This window comes from Channa argus, chromosome 5 (genome assembly GCF_033026475.1).
Source record: "Channa argus isolate prfri chromosome 5, Channa argus male v1.0, whole genome shotgun sequence".
NCBI classification, from domain to species: domain Eukaryota; kingdom Metazoa; phylum Chordata; class Actinopteri; order Anabantiformes; family Channidae; genus Channa; species Channa argus.
This window is the reverse complement of record NC_090201.1, coordinates 28,818,311-28,834,953: the sequence shown is the minus strand read 5'-3', so window position 1 is coordinate 28,834,953 and position 16,643 is coordinate 28,818,311. Positions and strand designations below refer to the sequence as shown.

The window sequence follows — 16,643 nt, the reverse complement described above, 5'->3', positions numbered from 1 at the left end:
AATTAGCCTTAAAGATACAGTGTGAGACTCATTACTTTTGATGTCGATGCCTCCTGATTCAGACATTGATTGTTAGATTTTGGAGCTTTAGCCTGGCCCTTCAAACCATATTACTTCTGCCTGATTGTCAAAATCCAAAGATAAATCTAAAACTGAGAAAACCGAGGAGGTTTGGTATTTTTGCCTAAATGTCCCATCAAACGTCAAAGTGAAGTATTAAGCTTTTCATGTGACTCAAAGGCTAAAAGAAGAATTTGAGCAGCGATTGTAGAAATGCTGACTCTGAGCTGTAAATATCAAGCACTAACACAGGAAAGGTTAAAGGTTCAACTCCCACCGGGCCGATCCGAGCTTCAAATGTGTGCAGTTATGTTGACGTGAGGCACTTTGGATAAAAGCATTTGCCAAATGGCATTTTGCTGCTGCCGGGTGACGATCCTCTGTTATGAAAATGTCAAACTTTTCAGAAACCCAAAATAACAGGACCATTTTTAACTTGATGACAATGCCGTTTGGAGGATTGTGCTGCGGGTTTTAGGACCGTTTCATGAACCCACACGTCTGTGGATTCAAAAGCAAAGCTTTCTGATAGTTTTAACATCATCGTGTTTTAGTTTGAAGTGTCAAACGTCCCCAGTGAGGCAACAGAAGCCTAGAGTTCTCCTGCTGATTTGGTTTGTTTACCCACAAGATCAGCATCTGGAGCTGCAGCTGTGACTGTAACACAGCCTATGGAAGCAAGAAGTTCACATACATTCAAAGAAGAGACACGTTGAGTGTGATGTAGCCTATGAATAGTTTTGAGCCATGAAAATGTTCATAGAAATCATTGAAGGTTCAACGCTGCCGTGACGTTCATGTCCATTATGAATGTATGTAAACCCACCATGAGTGTGAGGCAGTTCTCTTTCTTTTAGAAGACATAACTTTGTCCTGTGTGAACAGACAAAATACACGTTTTCATTGAGTGTTGCAAAGATGCAATTGCTGGGAGAAAACAAATGATCCCAATGTATTGGTCCATATTGAGAATTATCCTTACATTTCATACCATTAACGAGGAACAAAACACATTCAACATGTTTATCAGACATTTATTGAGAATTACATGGACGTGAACACTAAAACTACTTTAAACTTTACCATTCACTTCCTTCTCCCAACCGACTTCAAGTGTCTGCAACCGAATCATCTCTATTGTAATCACATCAACACACAGTCGGGTTTTTGTAATACAAAACCCTACTGAACGCCAAGGTGGGAGTGATGGGCTCATACATAGCCATGACCTCATGTCTGTGGTGTCAGATAACACACACGTCTCCAAGTGCATGCTGGAAAAAACACCAATCAATGAGTGCCAGGATATAGGTGATGTGAGGCTACAGACAGTGTAGCAGTGAGTAGTTCAGGACACACAGAACCTTAGTTGTTGTGGTTATTAAACGGACACTGATAAAAACTAAAACAATGACTAATCTGTGCTTTTCCACTTCAAAAATCCTCCAAAGACTTTTGTTGACTCATCTATTAACTCCGACCTCCCTGGACGCCCTTTATATAAATCACCTAACACCACAACAACTGGGTTGTAATAAGCTGCCTGCACAGAAAACCTATCATTACTCTGGGAAGACTCGCTCCTCAAATATCAGTGTTAAAAAAAACAAACTAGTATCACTGTGACTGGGAAGCCAAACACTGGAAAAAGAATGAAATTCCTTGGCCACCAACAGAAAAGCTTTACCTACTGCTAAACAGTGAAGTCCTCATCCACACCTGCAGCCTGCTGCCACATTGCCTTCACACTCCCAGGGAATTATGATTAATGTAGCGTCGGTCAACACTGAGCAGCAGGTGTCAGATCTTTGTGTGTTACTATGTGAACTGGCACAGCCTGTCTCTGCATCACTGCATCCCAGAGTCATTTCACTACATTTACCATTCTGACATTTTCATAGGAGGAGCTTCTTCCCAGCTCTTAACAGGTTTAGTTTGCTTATGTGTTCTTTAAATCATTTAGTTTGATTGTTTATCGAGCTCAATGACTAAAACTTGTAGGATTCCTTGTCACTGCACCAAAATGTTTAAAAAAGGTTCTACTCTTCCACATTTAGACTGTGTTGTTCATATGCAGGTTTACTGAGCAGGATAATTACAGCATGGTTTCCAGGGAAAACCCTCCAGGATGTAACAAAGGGTGGATGGCAGTGTGTGGAGTGATGGACAGATGGATGAACAGATTTATCAACAGATCGATGGAGATTTGACGGTTGGATGGAGCAGAAGAGAAGAGGAGGTCTGAAAGATGGACAGCAGGACGTGGGAAGTACTTCTGCTTGGTTGTTGCGCCCCTTCAGACTGCCGTCATCGTCCGAATCCTTGTTTTTCTCCTGTTCTTAATCGTGTCAGAAGCTTAGAGATTAGCACAGCACTTGGCAGGTTCTGGCCTGACATTTAAAGCTGCAAAAGTCAAGTGTTTCTTTATGAAAATGAATCAAATCAAAATGCAGAACGTACAGAGTGTCACTTAGACTCAGACTCACTCTACACTGTAACTCACTGCTTTGCCTCTCTGTGATACAACTGCACCATTTCGGTTCACTCGGATGAGAAGACGGTCGCAGAGTTAGATACATTCTTTTTGACTTGGATGAGAGATCCACCACATCACAGCTTACAGCCATTCACGACTTTCATCATCAGAAGGTGACTGCAGCAGTTTTATACTGTATATGCGCCATGTTTGTGTAAGTCCTGAAGGTTAAAAAACCTGACGAGCAGTTAAATTAGTGTGTGATCAGTGGTGAACTTTATGGTGCTGCACCAGGATGATCTGTTTTAGCTGCAGGCACAGAGTATAATTAAATTTACATCTTGGTGTGAAATTGTTTCCTCTTCCTGTGCAACCACAGCGATCAAATGTAATCCATGCTCCGAGTCCTTCTGCCCTGCATCCAGAGCGCTAACAGAGAGGCAAGATGCTTTTTCTCATAACAGAGCCCTGCTTCATATTCATTTTTAATTAGAGCTGCACTTACATTTCCGTCCTGCTCAGTATCTCATGCTATGATGCTCCACTGTGCTGCTGGACTTTTATCTGCAGCTGCTGCAAATACTCACTACACTATGCTGTGTATTATCTGGTGGTACATTTTAAATTTGATCTGCAAAGCACCTCAACTGTGGACTTTCCTTTAATGTCTCTGTTTTTGTGCGGTTTGTTCCTGTTATTAAGTGAAAATGTGAAATTTAACACCGTCGGTGCGAGAGTGTCCTGTGTGAAACGCAGCAGAGTTTGTAATTTGTACCAGTAGGTCCCTCAACGTTTATAAGGATGTGGTGGACGGATATCAAGACATAGGACATTCACACAGTGTAAAAAGTGTTTGTGGTGATTTTTAAGGCAAACTGCAACTTTTTGACTAACTAAGGTCATTATTCTTCAGTGCTTGACTCCAACCAAACTGCTGTGTTTGCACCGTTTAAACCCTGTCTTTTTGAGTGTTCAGAGCCAAAACAAAAGGAGTGGGAAACTGTTTTGGCTCCATCATTAGCAACGGTATCGGCTATTTTGTTATGTGACGCCTTAATGGTGGCACTTTCAACACACTCTCTATGTATTGAACCTATTTCAACACATGATTCATTAGGTCATATGAGACAGAGGGGACAGATGACCTATATGGTTGTTAAAGTTGGAGGACGTGGAGGTCAGAGCTAAATCAATGAATCAATAAATCCATTATTTGATGAACAGAAAACTAATTACAGAGTATTTAAGTAATTTATCCATCCATTATCTTCACCGCTCCTCTTGTAGAGGGTTGGTTGCACTGACAGAGGGACACAGTGACAGACACACCTTCAGGTCATTTAGTCAGCAGTTAACCTGCAGTAACACATGTCTTTGGACTGTGGGAGCACGGGGATAACATGCAAACTCCACCCAGAAAGGCTTTTCTGTGAGATTCAAACTGCTTTGAGCCCTAAAGCTAACATACATAGAAAAAGATGTCTGTGCCGCACTTCTGCCTGTTTCTATGTGGGTGACCCAAAACATTTGAATAGTAGTGTAAATAAAATATGATTGGATTCAGATTTGATTGGAGCTGATGGGCATTTAATAATCTGACACACTAGCAAGAGGCTTTTCCAACGTGGAAACCTCCATATCGCTCTTATTAGTGGTTGAATGCTACTGTACATTTTCAATTTATATGTAATTTCATTAGCGTCTGCAAGATGAAATCTAATGATTTACATTACAGATGATATTCAGGGTGTAAAGTCTACAGCAACATCAGACGTTTACTGTGCAGACACTCATAATGCAGTGATGCATCGTCTGACTTTGTATATTAGGGTTTAAGAAAAGGCACGTACATTATTTAAAAAGGTGGGTTGAACGAGTTCAGCTGTGCTTCATCCACTACTTCCCTGCCGCTCTTGAACTCCCCTCATCCCGTTGGCTGCATTCAAAAGGCACAAAGCTCCCATCAAATGCACTATGACAACTCCTGTTATTTACAGCAGCAGCCTGTGTGTATGTGAAGGGGGATGAGAAAGACAATGACTGAAGGGAAAAAAAAAGAGGGAGAGGGACAGCAAAACAACGAGGCTGTCCATCAAAAAGCCAAAATGTTCCGAACAAGCAGCGGGTGGCCAGCGCAAAAATAGCGGTGAATATGAAGCGCAGCTCCGTGTGTGAGGACGATGAATCAGGACAAAGACCACTAGTAACAGCAGAGAATTCACACCCGCCTACACAGTGTACATAGACACACAAGGCTCAGAGAAGCACAGCGTTGCAGGCCCATTTAGCCCTGTTCTCTGGTGTAATGTAGTGTTTACAACACTCCAGGGACCAGGCTTCTCTCCTGAGCTCCTCTCGTCTGGGGAGGGAGAGAAAAACACAAAGAAGTCCAGAGAGGTTTAGAAACACACAGCTCCTGTCACGTCACCATCACAGCCGTCACCCACAACCTGGACATTTCCTCAAACACCATCACTGTTGTTATCATCTCACTACCATCATCATCATGATCATTATCCTGGCAGGAACATGCAGATCGGCTTCAGTGCTGCTGCAGCATCAGCTGGACGGTAGATACAAGGATACAAGGTTTGTCAATACCTCTAATAGTATTTCAATCAGTACTTTTAGATGAAGCTGAATCATATGGTCATGTGAGAACCTCTCAGTGCTTTCTCCTCTTTTAGCTCGTGCTTTTGGTTTCAGAGATCACATGTTTCCTGCTCTGCCCAGCAGAAGTCAGTCATGTTCAGTGTTAACACTGACAAACGCAGTGTGCACTGATCACACAAAACCATGAATCCTTCCCATGCAGTTTGAAGAAGAAAACCAGAGCATTAATTAACAAATATTTCAAATACTCAGTCGGTGATCCCTGAAACACAGGCACCACCACTCAGTCACTTGACCCTCAGCCATTTAACCAAACAATCATTTAACAGCATCAGGACATGAGGTGAATCTACTGTTCAGCTGTCAGCACAAAAGGCTGCTCAACAACGCAACAACACAACAACAGCTACAGCCTACACAACAGTTGTTTGTACCTGCTTGCCAAAAATGTTCTTTCCAAACCACACACTCACACACAAACACACACTCTCACACACAAACACACACACTCACTCACTCGTAGCACAGAAATGTAACATTTTGTGCAAACAGGCAAACAGACAAAAGAGCATGAACCAGTGATTCAGACAAAGTACTGAACGCCTCCTCTTCTCTCTGTGCGTCTGCAAATCAATCATCTGGGTTTTTAAACTGCAACAGCCTCAGCCCTGAGCTGGATCTTCTGCAGCACAGCACCAAGCTGAATGTAAGGCTGGAGCTGACGTTACAGGGTTCCGTGTGGCACTGAAGGAGGCCCGGACACGACTCTGGAGATGCATGTCAACAAGGAAAAACAGCAAAACAATCTATGCTTCTGATGTTGGTCACAGGCTCCATGTGGACTGAGTGCAGGTCAATCCAATAAGTTTCAAAGTGGAAAACATAGGTGCACTTTAAAATGAATGAGCACCAAATAAACCGATGTCATAGAGAAATCTCGTGTGTTTACAGTATTTCCAATGCTCCAAAGATTTGAATGCAGTTTTCTCATCTGCAGCTGCGAAGAGAAGCAACCTCTGAACCTGCAAGCTGCAAAAAGCAGCTTGATTTTGCTGTTTACTTACAGGCCAGGTAAAGTACTATTGGCTGAACTTGCTGTTAAAACTTTAGATTTTCACTGTTTCCATGGATGTACAGATAACTATCATCAGTTTACTTGGATACTGCAGAAAACTTCAGGACATGATTCTTCTCAGGCAGGTTAAGGAGCTATACGTACTGGGTTTTCAGCGCTGAGGGGATTTATTTACTGTCAATGGATGTGAGAGGATGATATCCTCAGAAAGTGTTCTGTATTGTACATCACCGAATCTAAACACTTTGTATTCTGATTTGGCCAAATTGTGACATCAGATATCGGTGATCTTGCTTTACGGGTGTTAAATGAGTCAACAACAATTCTCATCCGTTGAGCAACTGTTGATCCGGTTGCACATTTATAGTATCTTCATGTCCTTTCACCTCACAGATGCGTAGTATCACACAGTATCTGCACCGTAAATCTGCATACTCTTACACCCGCAGACACCTGAGGACAAGTACAGACCTGCTCTTACTTCTTTAGAAAGCGTTTTTCAAGAAACACTTTTCAGGTTCGCTGCTGTGTGTTTAGCCACATTAGCAGCGTGGTGATGTCTGGACACAAAACTCCTGACACTCGATGAATTGTTATAACATGAGTCCATTTTCCAACTTTCCCATCAGTCTGTGCTCATACGATTAGAAAACGTTAGTATGTTGAACATAACTGCAACCTAAGAACCCACTGTCATTAGGGTGGAGGTTTCTTTTGACACCTTGTGGATTAAATGATGTAGGAAACAGTATGTGAAACAGTCCATGTGTTAAACTGTGCAGACCTGACTGATGTTTACTCAAAACATCCAGCATCAGATCTTATTATAAAGTGTAGCATGAAAACTCCACCAAATGCAGCAGCGGAATAATCACATGATGGATGTGACATGATCGATCATCATGTAGCTCCCCTGAAAACCATCACCGCCACGACATCTGCAACTGAAGTTACAAACCAGTCTGCACCACAGAGCCGCCATCAGAAGATCTCAGCATGTGTGCACGTAATCATTTCAGCCAAGAGTTAAACACACACAGACGCACCAACAGTGTGCCAACCACCAAACACAAGTGGGAGAGAAAACTCTGCTTCTCAGTAATGTTTACAGCCTCCCTGATTTCTACAATCACTCTGTCCCTGCAGCACGACTTAGTTTGAGCTCCCCCCCCCCACAGATACAACGAGTCAGGCAGCAGACGGACGACTTGTCCTCAAAAGTGATCGTACAGAGCAGAACATTGTCCCTCCCACAGTTCGCTATGATGATGTTGGAGCAACAGTCTATGCTGCAAACAAAGGCCTCTGAACAATGAGAAACACACTGCACATCATCTTATAATCACCACCTCACGTGGTTCGCGTTACGACACTGAGCACACACAAAGAGCACGATGCTGTGAAAACCCAGGCCTGAACTGCAGGAGAAGCTTCATTGAAAACATCACGTATTAGTGAAACATGTTCGTGAAATAGAACAGGTTCATTTAAATGTTATTTCAGATTAAAAACCCTGAGGCCTGATACAATTATTAAATGCGTGAACTACGTATATTTTTGAAGACTTGATCACTGGTGTGCAACCAAAACAGCTTTTGTGAATGATCAGCTAATTGGTTAATTATCAAAAAACTGAATCTGCAGGAATTTTGATAAAGTAACTTTAGCATTTTCTAAATGTTCAGATTTACCTAATTATGTTTGTCTAATGTTACAATCTACTGAACATCTTGGACAAAGAACCAGTTGGAAGTAGCCCTGACTGTGATGTTTTCACAGCAGACCTTCTGTAATCAAACCATGAGATGTGGCATATTAGCATGAAGCGTAGCAGCATTAGCAAAAGGAAGGGGAAGAAGCAGGCTCAGTGCAAACATCTCATCCTTTGTACGGTGGCACGGTGACATACACCCCGGCTGTTAGCAGCCTCGCTCTGCACAGCCACAGGCGCTTCCTTTGTCTGAATGAAAGTGTCACTAGCAACGCAAACATCACCAAACAACCCTGTCGAGCACGTCTCCTGCAGCTGAGAGACGACTGCAAGGGTTTTATTTCATAATACAACATGAGCCAAATTTCAAAGCGAGGTATCAGGCATATTCAGCAAAGGATGCATCACACGCCTGCTGATGCTAAGAAGCAACATCAGTGTGTCACAACTTCAGTTTCCTCCACTTTAACAAAGAACTTTCCTCATCATCTGCCTTTGTGTGAGAGCAGCCTGAGACAATAGCTGCTCATCACACTCTGCATCATAAGGATTCAAATGCAGACAGAGGAATGTCTGTGTGCACCTCTTTCCATCTCTCTTCCAACTCTCTGCCATTTCCATAAATTATGGAGAGGGGCTATATTTGGACTCAGTGAAGTAAGAAGAGGGGGGGGGGGCGCTCTGGAGAGGCTTTGTTCAGCACAACACTCATTCAGGTTCATTTTAGTGCTCTCTGCAGACTGATGGGCATTTACAACACGTGCATTAACCCTCATGTCCACTGTGTCCAGGAGACGTGGCATCAATAAGCCTGGAAATCAGCCTTAGGACGTGTGACGAGTCCGCTTCTAACGATGGGGTTTGACACAAACACAATCTTGCACTGACCCCCCCCCCACCCCAAAAAAAAGCCTAATCAGCAGAGGTGACAATTATTTGCGACTGAAGAGCGAAGACAGGGAAACAATTACACCTGAAGCACTTACGGCTCCTTTGTTTGTCACCAGTAAATTGCGGGGACAACAAAAGCCCCCAGCAGCTGTCTTCATTTATTCATTTCTTCCTCTGTCCCTGCTTACAGGACCGGGGAGGAGGGGGGCAGCAGGTGGAGAGATGAACACGCGCACAGAACATCCCGAGGAGCGCACGAGCCCGCTCCAACCTGCGCCCGACGGCTGGAGCGGGCAGCGGGGGGATCGATGCTCATTCCTGTGCATTTCATGAACAGAAACACAGAAAGTGCCCGGACACCGTCACCACCTACCTCCACGATGAACGTCTTCTCCTCTCCGCACACCGAGACGACCCACAACAGAATGGGAAAGTAGCAGGTTTTCCAGCAGAATCCCGGGAACACCGCTTTCCTCCTCCGCCTCACTATTCCTCCTCCTCCCCCCGTCGCCATGGCTGTGTCCCCAAAATCCCCCCCTCCGCTCTCCGCCGGTGATTTCCAGGCTCCTGCTCCTCTTGTTCACCGGAGGAAAGAGTCCGTGCGCTGCGGGTTCATGCCGTCTCTTGTCTCCGACTGTCTCCGCCTGCTCGCTCTGTGTTGTGTCTCGCTGTCTCCCGGTTCGCCAGTGAAGACGCGCGATTGGCTTCCTACACTTGACGAGCGGCCATTGCGCATGCTCCTTTAGGTACAGCGGAACAGCTGGGGAAGCCTGGCTCCACTAAACCTTGACACAGGTTGGTTGCTCGGTCCGCTCGGGCATCCGCGGAGGAGGAGGAGGAGGAGGAGAGATGTGGATTGATGAATGTTGTTGCAGGAGCGCCGTGCCAACAGTAGGAGCGCTGCAGATGCTGGAGAAACACAAGATGTCACGTTATTATCAACACAAATAGTCCTGCACTAAATCCCAATCTAATGCTTACAATGTTCAGCACATTCAGAATCAGACTGGGCTAAAGAAGAGAAACACCTGCCTGTGTAACAGAGTGAGCACACGGGGAAATCAACAGTTAGAATCAACACAAAGAATATGACCAAAAGCTTTGACTGGATTTCAGCAGTTTGGTGGAGACAGATTCAGGTGTCAGTAGTGCAACAAATCTTCTTTAAAGTGATGAGTTGTTAGTATCAGGATGAAGGTACAAAATAGTGTATGTGTGCATGTTCAGTACTAACGAGAAGTGGATGCCAGAGGGTAATGGTGTCCAATTCATTAAGGTTCTACTCTGGTCTCATGTGTCCACAGAACGTTCTTCCGGCAGACTTCTGGTTTATTCACATGCTGTTAAAAAAAACTGTAAATTGGCAGCACTCTTCTTTTTGGAGAGTAGCAGCTTCCTCCTGCTGCTCTGTCGTGGCCTTTAGTTTCTGTTTTTGGACTTTCCGCCTTCTTTCTTAGTTTGAATTGAGGAGCTTAAAGTGGTGATGAGTTCAGCCACTGTAAAGTTTATCCTTTTGTTTTCCTCGCTCAGTCTTCATGCTTCAATAAAAAATAAAACGTAAAAAATGAAGAGAAACTTTTCTTACAGTCAAAACCACAGTGACCCATCCAACTCTGTCATTCCCTCCCAAAATACCCGATAGGTGTAACACCAGCTGAGCAACAAAGATAAATGTTGAAAAGAGAGAAAATAGCTGAATTTATTGGGTGCAATAAAATCTTTCATCTTCTTTGTATAACTGGATCTGCATCTTTCTCCCAACCTGGTATTTGACCTGTATCTGAATGAAGACACCTGATCCTGGAAAATCTCCAATGAGACTAAGCCACATCATCAGGTGCACTACATTAAACCGAGCCTTAGTGCCACTCGTTACAAGAATGGAAACTGTGTGTACATAGACCAGCACCTAATGGCAACTCTCCAGGCCAGGCTCTCCCCAAATCTTCCACCCCCCTACTTCATCACATTCTTATAAAGCAATGCATATATTCAGAAATATTCTTGGATGTCTTCTCATTTATAAATTGCTCTTAACCTTGCTGTCCTTCCAGCTCCTCACCCACCTCTAAGATCCAGTCACACTTTCAGCTCCAAATGTGGCCTCGGCCATCTAATTACATTAACACCACATCTGTTCTGAGTTACACTTATCATTAGTTTTCCTTATGCATGTACAGTAATGTATCCACATTCAAATAGTTTAATGCTAGATGTATTAAGTATTAAAGCCTGAGTTTGATGCAAAATACATCATCAGATAACATCATTCAGCTTGAACAAGAAAAAAAAAAACAGGTTATACTTTATAGTAAGCACTTAAAACACAACAGGAAGCATAAAAAACAGAAGGATTACAGCGAGTAAAGCCACACAGACACCTGCATATCACAAGCTATTCACCATTATTATCAGTGAAAGAAATGATGAAACTACTAGATGTCTAAACAAAACTTGGAGTTCCAGAGCACACTATTATCTAATTAACCATCAAATTATAAATATAAGGACTATACGCTCTGTATGAGAAACAATGACACCTGCAAACTCCCTTCTAACCTGTTCAGAGTACAGGTCAGGATAATTTTGCACAACATTGCACGGAAAGGTGCACTCTCTTCATAACAACAAGGGGAAATGAGTTGGGGATGTGAGTGGTCAGGTTCAAAGTGCAATAGATGGAAAAGTTCACACTGCTACCTGATCTTTCAACTCATTCAAACAAATTCTGGGTAAAACAACGGGCAGGGGGAGTATGAAAAAACAGAGAGTCAGAGTCAGACAGAGCACAGGCCATGATGAGTGACAGGGTGCAGGTAATCAAGGCCAAGTTTTAAAAAACTTATCAGAAGAAGAAGGCAAAACCAGTCAGATGAAGGATGAACAGCAAATCTCTATACAGTAGCTACATAAAGTCCAAGGAGAACAGAGGGATCATGATCAAGGGACTGACGGGTCAAATGAGGGACAGGTGAGGTGGCTGTGGAAGGTTAGACAGTGGGGCAGGAGGAGTTGAGAAAACACCTGATGGCTGCAGGAAGAAGAACTGACGGGCAAAGGAAACAGAAACAGGACTGAACTGTGACTGTAACCTTTTGTTTGTACTTGTTCAGTAATATTCAGTATAGGTTTTCATTTTCTGTGTTTATTTGGTTTCGTCCTGGGAGTGGATGATGTTAGTTTACGTGGTTTTATTGTTCACAGTTGTTGCTTTTAAACTTAGTATTTAAACGTGAATGTATTGTTTTTACGATAGAACATAAAATAAAACTATAGCTGCTTAACAACAGCAGTGTTGTGACTAAAAAAAGCCCTTTGTCATCTATATAGTGCATGTAAGTGTAAAACAGAGGGAGGACTACTGATCATCACATGCACCAAAATGGCTTTTTACTCTAAGTGCACTGTAGCCACTGAAGCAGGAAAACAACATAATGACAGAGCTGTTGACAAGCTGTCTGAACCTCCCATGTACACGTTTAGAAATATAGAATCAGAAATGACTCAGAAGTTAACGCTCACTGTTAACGTGTCTCCAGAGCCGTTTTCCTTCAGACTCCACAGGCTCTTTTATTATAAATGAGTGAGTATTGATTCATAATGTATTTTTCTGCAGGTCCCCTCCAAGCTTTTTATTGCTATTTGTGTGAAAAAAAATCCTCTTTACATGCAGCACAGGGGATCAGGAGTTTAGCAGTTTTTACCTACACACTGAAATATCCCGTGTCTACATGACGTATGACGGCAGCGAGAGAACAGAACAGAGGAGAGAAGTGGACGTGAGGAAGATGAGAAATTAGAAGCAGGTGTATGCAATGAAAAAGACGGCATCAAAAACAACAAATCACAACAAGGAAATAGGGGAAGGGAGAAAAAAATCAGTAATGTATTACAAGTGAGACCAGTTGCCAACACAGATGAAAAAATGGGGACAGCCAGCAAAGAACACTTTTCAGTATTTCACTATTGTTTACATCGTGATTGTCAGTAAACTGTATCAATACTACAGTATTATGATGACCTTTAAGTGCATGTGTAGTGACTTCATTACAGTATAATTAAACAATTGTAACTTTTACTTATGAGTCATGTTATTGTAAAATAGTATTTAATGTGTAAAATGTTATTTGATGCTTGGTTTGAGCATTTCAATCTCCAAGTAGCACAAAAGTCTGAAACAAAAGTTTTCTTCTGTTTGATTGAGTACAGCACTAAATACAAAGTGGAGAACAGCTGAAGCTGAATCATAATTTGGACCTGATGATGGCACAAAGGGAAAAGAAGAAGAATCAATTGCATTGCAGTAGATTCCACTGCCAATTTACATTTACATACACTATCACAAGAAACAGAACAGCTTTTTCTTTGATATTTTCTATTACCTGCCCAATTAAAACATTTAATAAGATAAATAAATACAAAATATAAGGCACTGTACAAACTAAGACATTGCAGAAACCAGTGGACTTCATCTGTTAAAGTCTCCTGCTCTTGTTTAGGGAACGTGAAGCTGTTTTTTTGAAATGCACCTCTGTGAACTAACTCTCTTCGTACCTTGTCGGTTAGAGGACATGGCCAGTCAGCAGGGTCTATTGGTGCAGCCTTTGTTCCTGATGCTGCGTCACCGGGTTCTGAGGTGGAGGCGACAGGAGGAGCGCTTGATGTTGCTCTATCTGAAAGGAGAAGAGGAGTATGTGACACCATTAAGTGTCACAGTCTAACAATGAGAGAGGATTCCAAGAATAAAGTGAAATGAAATGAAATAATAAAGATGGAAACACTAAGAGATGGATGATGGTCACTAGAGTGAATGTTATTGTCATTAGAGTAAAATGCTGATTGGCAGAATGCAAAGAGGCAGTAAAGTGCAGTACTGGAATGCTGAGCTATGGAGTATTAACAGTAGTGATGTGCACTTTGTAAAGTTTAACACTATAAACACACTTTATACAGTATGAACTGGGCTAACAGCTGTCACACAGAAAGGGGAGGAGAAGGAACAGCAGGGGAAACGTTAGTTACCCTGATGTAAAACCCTGCTGAACAGGTCTAAGGTTTACACACCTCCCTGAGGAACAGAAGCTGCTAGTTACCATCATGACTTAGCAAACCGTGTCAGGCTAAAGGTTCCTGTCATTCTGCTACATAACTTACACAAAGACCTACACCGTCTATACCACAGGCCCCGGTTCGGATCAGGGGTATTAGGAAGAAAGTATATGGACAGAAGAGTGCGGGAGGTGCTGAGCAAGAGAGAATTTTAGAGGTGGCGATATGGATGAATCACTCCATGAAGCAATGAAGCTTTTCATCAAACTGGTTCATTCAAGGGCAAATCTTCATGAGGCTTCATTTGCTCTACTAAGCCATCTACTGGACAAAAAGCTATTACAATGACATTCGTGGCCATTGGAATATGATTTGCGTCTACCTTTCAAACTGACTTGAATACATTTACTTTCCATGACATCAGTAAATACGCACCTATATTAATATTAGTGTGGATTCTTCTGAGATTTCAACCTTAACTTTTGGAGCTTACAAAGGCCTCAATGGAAATGGAAGTAATAAAATAGCGGTGAGGAGAGTGAGTTTTGTAACTTGGGCAAACTCATATTCATTTGTTCAAATGACAAAGGAAAAGCTGGGTGAGTAACAGGTAACCAGTCACAGGTAACAGAGGCAACATCCAAAATAACAGGCCAGCAATCCAAACACAGGTTGCCCTCCAATGAACAGGTACACTATAAAACCCTGAGACCACACAAACTGTTCAAGAACAGGAGAAAGTGTCAGGTGTTAATAGTGGACAGGAAATTAGCAAAAATAGGGCCCAGGTGTACGTGTTCGGGGACAGAGTCAGGTGATCGGGAACACTGGAACGTCTGAGGACATCTGCAATTACCACCTGCCCCCCCACCTCTGTGGGCAGGAAGTCACATGACCTGGATTTAGACTGAAGGTACAAATGTTCTAGCTTGAAAGCCTGAAAACAGTCAGGTTTAACTAAAAGGCCATTATCATTAAAGTGTCGCTGAGGATTAAAGGAGGAAGTCAGGTAATTGTTGCAGAGGAATATGACCACAGGGGGAGAAGGGAGGGGTGGCTCAAGATCATGGTACGATGACATTAACATTTAGGATCATGATGCACAAGATTTAGAGTTAAAATGACATAGTATTTATGCAAGATCAATAGGAAAAAAAGAGATGTGTGCACACAACATCTACAGACAGACTTCAGAGCCACGTCATTAGTGAGCTGTGTGCGCAGGCAGGGGGCAGCAAACTACCCAAACTACCCAGTTAATGAGAAGAACATGAAAAGTCGTTTCTGTGTCCAAACATGTGAATTATACCAGTAACAAGTAGAAAATGTTCATTACACCAAGATGCCGTCTCTGGTGCTGTGGATGAAGGCTGTGGATGGTTAAACACTGAAAGTGCAGGAATAGGCTCCAGTTTTAGGGTCAGAGAGTTCACACAGCTATTGTGTGTTTCAGGCTGTATAACAATTATATGTTTATTAACTCTGCTCGTCATTAAAAAAAGTAATAACTCTCAGCCAATCACATGACAGACACTCACCTGCTTTGTTCAATCATCTGTGAATGTCCAGCCCATTAATGGATGGACGGCACAGCTAATGGGAATAAACTGCTGTTGTCAGTTGGTGTGTGTGTGTTTTCTGTGAACTCTGAAGAGAATATTTGAATTAAAAAGTCACACTATAATTGATTATCACCTGTGTGTCCATCACTTATAAAAACCCACTAGACCATACACAACAACCAACAGTTGTTTTTTCTTTTCTATCTATGACTTCACAATAATATATAAGGGTACAGACAGGTAACAACGAGGCACAAAAATAAAACAAATAAATAAAATTAAAGACTTATAGTAGTCAATAAAGCTTATTAGTAAATTTACATTTATGAATATAGAATTTAGCAAAGATAATGATACAATTTATTTGAAAATATTTGTCACTCTTCTCTTTCTTGTAATTAAAGATAAAAAACAAAACAAAAAATCTCAGCAAGATGTTATATCAGGAGCAGTTACAGGAAATTGTTGAAATAGAGTTTTAACTTTGTTATTGTTGTAGTCAGTGACTGGAAAACACATGTTTCCCACACTGGTTTGTCTGGAATCAATATGTGAAACAACAGGAGCTGAGAGAGAAAATCTTTTTAACAGCCTGACCACACCAGATGGAACGGCATCAAGAACAACAAAGAATTCCCCTGGAGATACAGGAACTGAATAAGCTGAGAGAAATTCTGTATGATTATAAAATTGACCATCGGATTTCAACAACTAATATGAGGATGTTGTTGAACCAGTTTTCGTAAGTAACGTTCCTGTTGTTCCAGATATAATACGTGTGTGGTGTAAAATTATGTTGTAACATGAGAGACCAAGAAAGTAGCATCTGTCTGTGGAAGTTGGAGAGTTTGATGAGGATCTTGGCAATATAGTTGCAGACCAAAAGAAACCTCTGACCACCTATTTCAGAAAAGGCGACAGAATTTCAGATAGAGTTATTTAGGAAAAGTCTTAGCCAGTTGATTTTCAATGTATCGTTTAAAGTTGTAAAATCAAGTAAACTCATACCACCTTTGCTCATTAATACAGACTTCCTTTTATGATAAATTCTCCTTTTCCAAACAAAATCCAGTAGCATTCTGTCAGTCTGTTTTAAAGTAGGTCCATCTACATGTAAAGAGAGCGCTGCAAAAGTAGGTCTACAGAGACCTTCAGCCTTTTAAAGCAGAATGACAAATCTCTCTGGAGCCATGCATTCAGCTTCTT

At 42.1% G+C, this 16,643-nt stretch overlaps 1 protein-coding gene across 2 annotated transcripts in view; it reads right to left on the bottom strand.

The window, feature by feature from the left end:
- Window positions 1–9,645, bottom strand: part of mmp24 (matrix metallopeptidase 24) — a 57,204-nt gene extending 47,559 nt beyond the window's left edge. The window contains exon 1 of one of the 2 annotated variants that reach the window (XM_067504259.1): window positions 9,200–9,645. In XM_067504259.1, coding sequence (XP_067360360.1) covers window positions 9,200–9,340 — 141 coding nt within the window. In that variant the 5' untranslated portion in view covers window positions 9,341–9,645. The remainder of the gene's footprint in view (window positions 1–9,199) is intronic. The other variant, XM_067504258.1, reaches the window with a different exon arrangement.
- Between the last annotated feature and the right edge of the window lie 6,998 nt (window positions 9,646–16,643).